This window comes from Prionailurus viverrinus, chromosome F2 (genome assembly GCF_022837055.1).
Source record: "Prionailurus viverrinus isolate Anna chromosome F2, UM_Priviv_1.0, whole genome shotgun sequence".
NCBI classification, from domain to species: Eukaryota; Metazoa; Chordata; class Mammalia; order Carnivora; family Felidae; genus Prionailurus; species Prionailurus viverrinus.
This window is the reverse complement of record NC_062578.1, coordinates 17,549,594-17,562,483: the sequence shown is the minus strand read 5'-3', so window position 1 is coordinate 17,562,483 and position 12,890 is coordinate 17,549,594. Positions and strand designations below refer to the sequence as shown.

At 36.8% G+C, this 12,890-nt stretch overlaps 1 protein-coding gene and 1 non-coding gene across 3 annotated transcripts in view; both read left to right on the top strand.

The window, feature by feature from the left end:
• Positions 1-918: 918 nt before the first annotated feature.
• The window catches only part of PPP1R42 (protein phosphatase 1 regulatory subunit 42), a 53,700-nt gene continuing 41,728 nt past the window's right edge, over positions 919-12,890 (top strand). For both annotated transcript variants that reach the window (XM_047841954.1, XM_047841955.1), the window contains exons 1-4: positions 919-1,107; positions 7,036-7,253; positions 9,631-9,797; positions 11,659-11,797. In XM_047841954.1, coding sequence (XP_047697910.1) covers positions 7,125-7,253; positions 9,631-9,797; positions 11,659-11,797 — 435 coding nt within the window. In that variant the 5' untranslated portion in view covers positions 919-1,107; positions 7,036-7,124. The remainder of the gene's footprint in view (positions 1,108-7,035; positions 7,254-9,630; positions 9,798-11,658; positions 11,798-12,890) is intronic.
• LOC125156793 (small nucleolar RNA SNORA51) lies at positions 6,270-6,393 on the top strand. The gene has a single exon (XR_007148777.1). It is a non-coding gene; the product is annotated as a small nucleolar RNA SNORA51 (small nucleolar RNA).

The following is a 12,890-nucleotide window of genomic DNA, read 5'->3' as shown; positions in this document are numbered from 1 at the left end:
CACCCATACCCCTACCCCCATCCCACCAATATCACAAGTGTTACTGTTTTCTGGCTTGCACTGTTTCTTACATCCAGACTGCTCAATTTACCATATCCCTAATGACTCCCAGTCTATCCACTGTAAATGTCAGTTCCTTGTTCTATTCTTCCCCTTCACTTATAAATTATTCATTTTACAAACATTTATAGAGTGACTGCTAATGTACAAGGCACTTTTTGCCAAGTCCTGGAAATAGTGAAGTTAAAGACATAATCCTTGCCCTCAAAGAATTTACCAACTTATTGGATACAATTAATAGGTAACAAATATATACTAACATGTTAAATGCTATGTTAAGGAATTTAATATATCCTAGTGGGGGGGGGGGCGGAAGAGAGAAACACTTAACAAGATTGAGTACATAGGAAAGCTTCAGAAAGGATGTGCTAATTCCAAGCTGGGTCCTTGGAACTCAAAAGGGAAATTTCTTTTAAAACAGGGCATATTGGGCCAAGTGTCAGAATACTGGAGAATAGAGGGCAAGAAGCAAGCAGCAAAGCTAGTCATGATGAACGAAGTAGAATGTCACCCTAAAGACTTTTTTTTTCCTTTCCTGAGGAAAGGGTGGAGTATGCGCTATACTTTGGTCTGTTGCTGGGAAAAGGTGGTTATTGGGCACTGAAACGTTTAAAACTGATAGAAGGATCATCTAGTAAGAAGGGGAAATTGTGGCCTGCAAAAAATTGTTCTGGCTACTGTTTGGTTCACTAAACCGCTAACATGACCGATGCCTCACGACCTCACCAAACTAGCTTCATTCAGACCCCATCTAGTCGCCATCAAACCCTGGCCGCCACGTCACAGAGAGAGACCAGTGTCACAAGGACCAGCGCCAGACCTGACGCTTCCAGACACCTCGCGCGAGATTTCCCGGAAGCCATTGCCCTAGCAAGAGCGTTGGGTCGCCTGGCAACCGCACCAAGGCTGCAGAGGAACCAGGCACTGAGGAAATTTACAAACCTGACTTCCAGACTCAGTTCCTCCCGCAAGGGGAGAGGTGCCTTCAGGGAAGAAGTCTGGGGGCTGAAGAAACCATAAAGCCACGTTTCTCAAACTTGTCTGCCAGTAAGTAAGACCTTCCTGGGTTACTGGTTAAAATGAAGACCCCTGAGCCTTATCTCTAGACATCTAGAGTTTCCAGAAAATCAGTCTGAAAGTCTGTATTTTAAACAAATAGACTCAGGCAAGGCTGAGAAACCGCTTTAGAGAAGGGAGACACGGGTGAAGGGGTGGCCGCGGAGTGAGGGAGTGGGATCTGCGCGGGTATGAGTTTGTAAAGGGGGAAAAAAGCCTAAGAGCGGAACCCCGCGATTTTGAGCTTTGGGAAGCCAGTAAGCCTGGAGCTCGCTAAAGGAAAATACACAAACTAAATTCGGAAACATCTACTGCCGGTAGCCTGTGGGAGCCCCAAAGGATAATTTAAGCCAAGGGGTCCACTAAAATGGATTCCCAGAGTGCCTGTAAAGCAGCTCTAAACTGTCTCCCACTGGCAATCCAGACAGAGATATCCTAGCAAGGGGAATCCTGAGATAACAGGTATCTAGTAGGGAAAAATTATGAAAAAGTAGTTTCACAAACTTTAGAAAATAATGAACCTCTTTTAAAAGAAAAGCAAGGACACCCCACAAATGTTGACTTAATTACTTTTGTTATAATGTTCTAGAATGTATCCAAATCCAAACTAGGTTCAATTTAAACACCTGAAGGTTATAATATCTCTAAAACAAACTACAATACCAATAAAGTTTAAATTAATATTACATTAATAAAATGAGTGGTGGTATTTTAATGAAACTAAATCTTCGTGTGGATATGACTGCTACAATGCAGGTTCTTTTGAGTTAAGTCTCTATTATTGTGTGTTATTCACTTATTGGGATCCCTTTCCATATTCAAGCTCCTGGAATGTTTTCCTATAGCTTGTTGATGAGGTCCATTGCCCTTACCTTGGTTTAATAAATATTTCATTTCTATATCACATTTGCCTCTTTACTTTCCTAATTATCTGAGAAAATCAAATTTATTTCTATATAAACACTACTTTGTACACTGGAACCTAGAGCCAAAATCCATTTATAGCATGGTCATTCATGACGATTCAGATGATCCAAATTTTCTCTTTTAGCCCAGGTTAGAAAACAGAGCCTGAAGCAAAAATTCATATAATAACACGTTTTGTGGGGGAGGGGGTTGTTAATTTTAGGGAAGTAGTACAGAAGGAAAAAAGGAATGAGAAAGAGATGGAAGAACAAACACAACCCAGTATGTAATTCAAAAGACCAGAGCTGTTTTCAGAGAGACCCTTTGAAATGGCTGTGTCTCCTAAAAGTGCATGGGGGAAAGAAAGAAGGGAAAATAAATAATTGAGGCTACTGTCTCCCACGTGTAAAAATTACCCCCACAGGGCATCACCCCCATCATAGTACAGGATTGCTCCTGTATGGCCACCTGTATGGCAGTTCCTGCCTCAGCTATGAGAGAAATCCTGGGGTGTATAGCCACTTTAAGATGTGCATTTTCACCGGTTATCAGTGTAAAAGTGATATTTGAAATTTCCAGAAAAAAGTCTAAAATTTTAAAATATGGGTAAAGAAATCATATTTTAAATATTTCAAATATTTTTTAAAATATTGCATTTCTATACACAAGCTCTAGAGAATGTAATTCCTAAAAGAATGTCACTTGCAGTATCAACAAAAATATATAATTCCTAAAAATGACTTTAAAAAACTTATGCATGGCCTTAATTACAAGAAAATTATAAAACTACATTAAAGCAGCACTCCTAAAATAGAGAGGCATACCATAGTGATGGAAAAGAAGTCTCAATATTAGAGATGTGTTGGTGCTTCACAAATGGTTTATAAATTCAGTGCAATTCCTAACAAAATCCTGACAGGATTTTTCATGGAACATAACAAGTTGATTTTCTTTTAAGTTTGTTTGTTTGTTTGTTTGTTTGCTTGCTTGCTTGTTTGTTTTGAGACAGAGAGAGCACACATGCATGCTGGCACCAGCAGGGGAGGGGCAGAATGGGAGGGGGAGAGAAAGAATCCTAAGCAGGCCCCATGCTGTCAGCACAGAGCCTGATGTGTGGCTCGATCCCATGAACCCATGAGATCATGACCTGAGCCAAAACCAAGAGTCAGATGCTTAACTGACTGAGCCACCCAGGCACCCCAACAAGTTGATTTTTAAAATGTGTATGAAAGAGTTAAGGAGGAAAGGATTCTGGGAACATGGCAGAGTAGGAAGCAACTGTTTCCCCACCTAGACAACAACTGCACTGGCAGAATCTGTCTGATATAAGTATTTTGGAACCTGGAGTCTACTGAAGTCTAACAACTTCCAGGAGAAGGCTTAGACAATAAACTGAAATAAATTTTGGTCAATTTCAGTTCTACAGCAACTATCCAACCCCTACACACAACCCAGGAGCAGGGTTTCTAGAGTACCTTACATATAGCTTGTAGAAGCCAAAATGGGCAAAAAACATACTAGCCACCAAATATCAAGGATCTGTCCTCTGAGCACTGATTGCTGCTTCTGATCACAGTAATGCAGACAAAATTTACAAAGCAAAGCAAAACTAAACATGTTTACAAGAAAAAAAAGTCTTTCTCTTAAATGTGGATAGGGAAGGGGGTTACTAAATAAGCCACAAAAAGCATAAAACATGGGCAAAAAAATGATACATTTGACTACATGAAAAAATATATAGCTTCTGTTTTTTAGAAGATGCCATTAAACACAAACTAGGAGAAAAAAAGGAGAAAAAACAAACTAAAGTCAGGGAATGGATATTTGCTACATGTATAATCAACAAAATACTGGTATCTGATAAAAATATAAGTGTATCTAAAAATTACTTATAGGGGTGCCTGGGTGACTCAGTTAAGCATCAACTCTTGATTTTAGATCAGGTCATGATCTCATGGTTCATGAGACTGAGCACCCCATCAGGCTCTGCACTGACAGTGAGTAGCCTGCTTGGGAGTTTCTCTCCCTCTCTCTCTGCCCCTCCTCCACTCTCACGTGCACATGCACTCTCTCTGTCTCTCTCTCAAATTAAAAAAAAAAAATTCTTTTAATAAAAATAAAAATTACTTATAAAAACACAACTCATAAGGCAACATGGGCAAAATATAAGAAACCACAACTAACAGAAAAGGAACTCCATATGGCAATAAACAGGAAAAGACCCTCAATCTCTAGCAGTTACAGAATGGCAAATTAAAACATAATGAGATGAGACTATTGATCTGGCTGTTTTCAAATCCCTTTTTTATATATAAAAAGATCTGAGAAAAAAACAAAAGCAATGATATCATTTCACACTCATCAGATTGGCAGTAATTTAGACTGCCAATATCAAGTGCTGACACTGATGTTGACTGCATAGTAGAGCAATAGGAACTCTCTTAGCTGCCAGTGGTAAAACTCCTTTGGAGAACAATTTGACAATACATAGTAAAGTTGAAAATGTGCAACCCAGAAATAGCCATTCCTAGTTTTAAACCCTAAAGAAACTCTTGCATATGTGCTAAAAATGACAGGTATAGAAGAACCATCGAAGCAACATTGCAAATGAAGAAAAAAACACCACCCAAAGATCTATCATCAGAAGAAATAAATTCCTTACAATAGAATATTCACAGCAATGCAAATATTCCAGAGCTATACACATCAACTTTGATGATTCTAACAAACAAAACATTAAGCAAAAAAAGAAAGTTGGAATCAAAATAATACAATTTATGGGGCACCTGGATGGTTCAGTTGGTTAAGGGTCCAACTTTGGCTCAGGTCATGATTTCATGGTTCATGGATTTGAGCCCTGCATCAGGCTCTGTGCTGACAGCTCAGAGCTTAGAGCCTACTTCAGATTCTGTGTGTGTGTGTGTGTGTGTGTGTGTGTGTGCCTCTCTCTGCCCTCCCCTGCTCATGCTGTGTGTGTGTGTGTGTCTCTCCAAAATAAACATTAAAAAATAATACCATTTATGACTGTAAAAATGTTTTAAAAAGTACTATATATTGTTTAGATATACATATATCTGTAGTAAAAGTATAAAGACATGAATAGAGACATCTAATTCTAAACTCTAAAAATAAGAGAATAGGGAGAAGGAGGGGGGTGATGTACCTGGGTGGTTAAGCAACTGACTCTTGATTTCAGCTCAGGTCAGGATCTCGAGGTTCATGACTCTGAGCCTCACATGCTTGGGATTCTCTCTCTTCCTCTCTCTCTGCCCCTCCCCCTGCTCTCACGCTTTCAAAATAAATAAACTTAAAAAAAAGAATAGGGAGAAAGGCATAAAGGGAATACAAGTGTATTTATAACCTTTTATATTTAAGATTACCTGTAGGTCCATGAGTGTGGGTGTTATTTTTTAAACTTCCATCATGAAATATTTTTAAGGCAATATTAGTAAAAGTTATTTTTACTTAACTAGAAACTTTGTTCAGAATATTACTGTCATGTTTAAAATTTGATCTGCAAACAATAATCTTAAATTTTTGTTAAAAATAATGAATTCACGAAAATTTTAAAAATCTATGAAAATCTATGAAAAATCTATGAAAATTTTATTCTACAGATTACATTTTGTATTTTGAAATAAAATGATTCATTCCATATCTTCAAATATTTTATTGTGGGCATTTTATATAATATAGCCTGGGTAGTTATATGTCAATGTGTGATAATGCAAACTGAATTTATCTTCTACTGAATTCACTTTCCTCCTAAGCATTGATTTCATGTCCAGAATACTACACAAACTGAGGTGTTTGGCTGGTAAAATTCCAGATATATTAGAAAAAGAATGCTCAGTTTTAAACTATATTTTAAAAAGACAATAAATTTTACAAAACTGTGGTTTTTATCACAGTTTTGTGATGGTTGGAATAAAATGGGTTACTTCAAACTTATGGACCACATATGGATCTCTCACATAAATCAATAATTAGTTAATTAATTATTTGATAGTATGTTCCCCTTATTTAACAGCCCTAATATACTCCAGGTGAAACAGTGAAGTAAATAGTGTTCACCTTATCTGTGAACAAAACAGTGAAACAATAATGGTGATAGCAAACATTTGTTGACCTATGTACCAGGCACTGTGCAGAATATTCTATACATTTTTATCTCATGTAATCTTCACAATATCCCTAGGAAGTAGGTACTACTATTATCCTAATTTTATAAGAAACAGAGGTAACGTAGCCTCCTGGTGCGTATGAGGCTGTGTTCTTACACTGTATAGAAAGAGGAGGCAGAGTAAACCCATCCATAAACATCTCAGCCCAGGCCCTTTTCCTGGTCTGTATTGTGAATGGGGGACATGGGGGGGAAAAAAGAAACTGATGCAACATGCCCAAGATTGCCTGACCAGTAAGCAATGGGACCAAATGTGAACCCAGGCAGTCTGGATTGAAAAACACTGCATTGTGTTGCCTCTTTGTGGATTGCAGCTATAACAATTTCAAGGCCAACTCCATTTTCAAGTATTTTGCCCCACTGTCCTATGTGCATACTCAAGGTTTTTTACATCATGTGTTCTGATTTGAGGGTTTAGAAAATATGATCACCATGGGTTCTATGGAAAAAGGAGCCAGAAGACCATTCTGGTCTCATTCTCAACTGCCACTAGCTTGAGTAGAGACCAACCTCTGGGCCTTCATGTGAAAACATCAGATGATACTCCTTGAGAGGAAAAAAAATCCTTTAAAAGATGCCCACAGTAACAACTCAATACTAGGGAGAGGAAAAGATTAAAAATAGAAATGAATGCACATTGTATATTTAATTAATTTTGGTTTTTTAAGCTGTTTATAAGAAGAATTAAGTCTATAAACTTAGAAAATGCCTTTTAAAATGTCTCTGAAGTAGTTTATCAAATAGTTCTACATAAGAAAATTAAAGAGCAAGTCAAAATAATTTTTCCTAAATTGCCATGTACATAATGCTCCTTTTTTTTTTTTATATAGAAAGTTGAGCATAAAACAATAGTTAAACCTGCTTCCTGACATGGTATCAGAACAGAGCTACTGCTGAGAGTTTGACTTATAGAGAAATCATGGTTCGACTAACCTTGGATCTAATTGCCAAAAGTAACAATCTTAAACCCCGAAAAGAAGAAACCACTTCACGATACCTGAAGAAAATAACTCATCTAAATTTTTCAGACAAAAATATAGATACAATTGTAAGAATTCTAAATTTCCTATTTTTACATAATTAACAATGTAAAGTTTAGAAATTGGTGTCAGAAAATACCTCCTTATTAACTATATTTTGATCATACTCGTTAACTGTATTTTGATTAGTCGGCTGTATATTGTATTTTTATTTTAATTTCATGCTTATGGTATTAAAATTATTAAAACTAAATCTCTACAAAATATATCATTGTGATTGTTAAATCTATGTGCTAAATATATGTATCTATCCCTGAAATACTCTATGTAGCAAACTAGAATTGAAAGTGTTATGTTGGAAAACAATTTCAAAGATAATGCTTTTGTATAATTCCAGATGCTTGGAATATGAGTTTTTTAACATATCAAGTAGTAAGAATGAACTATATGAATACCATATTTTAAAACTTTAACAGTGAAATCTTTTTCACACATAATTTAACTGATTATATAAATGTAGGTTATACTGCCATTTATATCAGACAAGACTGTTTACTTGGATATATTCTGACACTGTATTTTCTCTGTGTTAAGTTGGCCTTAATGTGGGTAACTTTAAAGGGAGCAATAACCCTTTTAGGCCATTTGTATTGATGTCTATTGTCTACAATAAAATGCTAAAGACTACACATGAGAGAAATTTTCTGAGAAACATAAGGTACACAAAGGCCGAGATGATGTCTATTTTGTTCATATCACTCTAAATCCCCCATCCAACACAGCGCCTAACGCATATTAAGTGCTTAATAAATGTTTTTCAAGTGAATGAAAAACATAACAAAGCCCCAGGCACAAGTGTCAATTAAGACTTTTTTTTTTTTTTTTTGCAGACTCTACCAAGTTCCTATTCTGTATTTCTTTCCAGTTTCTTAGTGATTCTTCTCCCCATGAATCCAATTGCCCAGAAAACTCTCTACATCATTATACCATTACACACTTGCCCTCTGCAGACAGCCTCTGCTGTTCTTTTGTCCTGTCACAATCAGTGCTCCTTTGGTGTAGATGACCCTTGTTAAGAGGAAAGCAAACTAGGTACAGCTGACCCTAGAAAAATATGGGGGTTAGAGATACCAACACCCCCACACTCCTCAACACCCTGTCACCCAACACAATCAAAAACCCTCATATAAGTTTTAATTCCCAAAAAACTTAACTACTAATGGCCTACTGTTGACCAGAAATCTTACTGATAACATAAAGTCAATTAACATATTTTGTATGTTACGTGTATTATATACTGTATTCTTAAAATAAAGCTAGAGAAAAGAGAACATTATTAAGAAAACAAGAAAATATATTACAGTACTATATAGTATTTATCAGAAAAAAAATCCATGTATAACTGGACCCATGCAGTTCAAATCCATGTTGCATAAGGGTCAATTATATATAATTCACACCAAGATGAGAATAACTTATAAACTTAAGTTTATAAGTCCCCAAGATGGTGTTATATTTTAAAAGAACTTGTTAATAAAAGCTGAGATTTTTTTCAGGTTTTTTTTTTCTTAAATAATCTCTGTATCCAACATGGGGCTTGAATTTACATCTCCAAGATCAAGAGTTGCATGTTCCACTGACTGTGCCAGCCAGGCATCCCAAGCTGAGGTATTTTTGAGTGTAACTTCACTCTAGCTCTTGCCTACTTACTCTAGGCTGACTCTACCACCCACATAAGAATGGCAGACTTTTAAAAATACTTTTAATTATTTTCTTATCTCAAAAGTAACTGATGTTCATTAATATAAATACATATAAAAAGAAAGAAATTTATAATCCTATCATGCAGAGAAAACCACTATTAACACGTAGGTAATGTCCTTCCAGTCTTCTTTCTAGGCATGTATTCATATAATTTTACAGTAGTGGGTCATATTGAATGTACTGTTTTTATTTTGAGATCTATAAAATATTACTAAGGAAACTAAACAATATTTAATGGTTAAACAGTATTCCCTTCAATAGTACTATCATAATTTATTCATCTATTATTTTTGAATATCCAGTGACTTCCCATTTTCAGTATTATAAATAACAGCTTCCTTCTAATTCCACAGAATGATTAATCCCTATTCTACAATGTTGAAGCATTAATTTGTTAAATGTTTCAACTTCCAGAGAAACCTAATTGCTTCCAAGAAACACTGCTTGCCCTAGGAAAATCCTTCTTAACAAATACAATTTTACTGATATAGTTACAGAATACTAAAACCTAGAACTAATTTTATAATCATTCTAGTATTGTTTTTACTGTGCTAATAAGAACAGAGATACACTATTATATTAAACTTAAGGAAATGTACAGAAAGTGGAAAACTTTCTTAAAAACAAACTTCTAAGTTTTCAGGAGAAATTAAGAATAACCTGTTTTTGTTTTCCTTTTAGGGAGACCTCTCTCCTTGCAAAAGTCTTAGTGTTTTATACTTGTATGATAACCGTATTAGTGAAATCACTAACTTGAATTATGCTACAAATCTGACCCACCTGTACCTACAAAACAATTGTATTTCATGTATAGAGAACCTCAGGTCATTAAAGAAACTGGAAAAACTGTAAGTGCTTTTTTTTTAATGTTTGTTTTAGAGAGAGAGTGCATGTGTGTGTGTGTGTGTGTGTGTGTGTGTGTGTGTGCGTGCGCGCGTGAGCTGGGAGGGGCAGAGAGAGAGAGAGAGAGAGGAAGAATGCCAAGCAGTATCCATGCTGATAGCATGGGGCTTGATCTCACCAACTGTGAGATCATGGCCTGAGTTGAAATCAAGTTGGAGGTTTAATCAACTGAGCCACCTAGGTACCACTAGTGCTTTTATTTTTAAGTAACATAATTGTTTGTCATCATTACAGTAATATTTTTGCATGCAGACCTTTCCATTATCTGCACTTTTGTGGAATAGGCCTCAATTTTTATTCTCTTGTAGTATTATTAATGCAAAATAAAGTGTTACACGTGTTATACTTGGCAATTTGTTTCATTAAGCCTGACATACTTTTCTTTTGCAGGAGAGTAAGGTGTCTTAACCACTTATAAGGATACCTAAAGCATCCTTAAAGGCTCAACTGGGGAAAAAAGTTTCCATGGAAACTTTTTGATTTTGATTTTTGATTTTCCATGGAAACCAAATGAGCTCTGTGCCTTTAAGAATCACACATCTCAAAGGGCAGGGTCAGAGAGTTGATAACGTTGATTTAGATTTGAGTGTAAAAAGGCATTTACTGCCTATAATTATTTTAATTCAATGAAGGCTGGTAGATTTATTTTCCCAGACTGGAGGAACTATCAGTCCTTCTCAAAAAGTAGGCCAAGAACCTCAAAATGGGAAGAAGATGAGGGAAATGCTTATTGAAAACACAGATGGCAGGGTGCCTAGGTGGCTCAGTCGGTTGAGCATCCAACTTCAGCTCAGGTCATGATCTCACAATGGTTCCTGAGTTTGATCCTCACATCAGGCTCACTGCTGTCAGTGCAGAGCCTGCTTCAGATCCTCTGTCCCCCCTCACTGCCCCTCCCCTGCTCATACTCTCTCTTTCTCTGTCTCCTCTCAAAAATGAATAAACATTTTAAAAAATGCAGATTTCTGGGTTCTGACCTAGATAGCCAAATGAGAATCTCTGGGGTTAGGCCCAAAAATCTTAATTTTTTTTTAAAAAAAGGTTATTTATTTTGAGAGAGCAAGAATGAACGAGCAGGGAAGGAGCAGAGAGAGAGGGAGAGAGAGAATCCCAAGCAGGCTCTGCACTATCAGCACACAGCCGGACGTGGGGCTCAAACTCATGAACCATGAGATCATGACCTGAGCCAAAATCAAGAGTTGGATGCTTAACCAACTGAGCCACCCAGGCGCCCCTAAAAATCTTCATTTTTAAACCTACTACCCACATGATTTTTCCGTGCCCTAACATATAAAAGGAGCACTGGTAGATCATTTAATAAGGACCATTCCAATTCTCTCACTTAAAAAAACATAATTTCTTAGACTAAATTAAGTGTAAGAATCATATAAATAAACCTTTCTTTGGCTCATTGTAAAGAGAAAATTCCACATATTTCTGCATTCTTTGTATAATTTTCACACAGCTCAGTGATTGTTACTATGTTTTCATTATGTTTACAGATCATGATGTTCTCAGAATGTCTATTTAAAATTGTTTTATATTGGGATGCCTTGGTGGCTCAGTCAGTTGAGCAGTGGAGCATCTGACTCTTGATTTTGGCTCAGGTCATGGTCCCAGTGTCATGGGATCAAGCCTTGCATTGGGCCCCACATCAGGCCCCTCATCAGGCTCCGTGTTGAGCATGTAGCCTGCTTGAGATTCTCTCTCTCTCCCTCTGCACTCTCCCCTGCTCACATGCGCGCGCTCTCTCTCTCTCTCTCTCAAATAAAAAAAATAAAAATAAAGCTGTTTTATATTTTGCAGGTATCTGGGAAGCAATTATATTGCTGTCATAGAAGGTTTAGAAGGATTAGAAGGACTAAGAGAGCTTCATGTTGAGAGTCAGAGGCTTCCCCTTGGAGAAAAGCTGCTGTTTGATCCAAGAACTCTTCATTCTCTGGGAGTAAGGCCACATTTGAATATTCTGACAAAGAATATAGTGATTAACAGTTATAATGGAACAGGAAGGTGGCAAAGGTATATTTGGACATTATACATACTGTGTATGTTTATATGGCCAGTTAATTTATTTGAGGGCTAAAACTAACTTTTCTCACATAATTTCTCAGAGACTCAGCAGCTATAAAGTTGGGATAATAACGCCTGCCTCTAGGGTACTAAAAGTATCAAAAGAAGGATGTAAAAAAGTTATGTAAATTATCAAGTTCTAATCCAGATGTCAATTCATTCATAATTTCAACCTTGGTGATTATCATGATTCAAAATTTTAGGAAAAAGCTTAAGGAAAGAGTAATGGACAATTATTTGGCAAATTTTAAACAACCTAGAGAATAATGATGATGATAAATTGTCTTCTCGCTGGATTCTGATTTCATTGTAGGCTGCCTTACATGTGGCTTTGCCTTATCAGAAGCAGGTAGATCTGGGAGTACCAGATTTGATGCTCCAGCTGTGACCTGACACCCAGATACATTGTGGAGGTGTCACAATTAGTTGAGAAGCCAGAGGTGGCTTTTTTATGAAATGCCATTTATTATGAAATGCCACTAAAAACATTTTTGTTTGCTCAAGTTTTGCAAAGATTCAAGCAGATTCCAAAATTCTAAATATAAGGCATAATCCTTTTAAGCTGTATTTAAAGTCTTAAAAAGGGGCGCCTGGGTGGCGCAGTCGGTTAAGCGTCCGACTTCAGCCAGGTCACGATCTCGCGGTCCGGGAGTTCGAGTCCCGCGTCAGGCTCTGGGCTGATGGCTCAGAGCCTGGAGCCTGTTTCCAATTCTGTGTCTCCCTCTCTCTCTGCCCCTCCCCCGTTCATGCTCTGTCTCTCTCTGTCCCAAAAATAAATAAACGTTGAAAAAAACAATTAAAAAAAATAAATAAAGTCTTAAAAAGTATCAAGAAGTATATAATCTAAAAGTTGGCTATATAGATGCCTTGATGGGTAGACTCAATCTTGGTAGAGATTACTGGGCCATCATAGATTTTAAGATGGCTTTGGTTTAATGCTGCTCTATTGTATATTTATGTCCTCACTA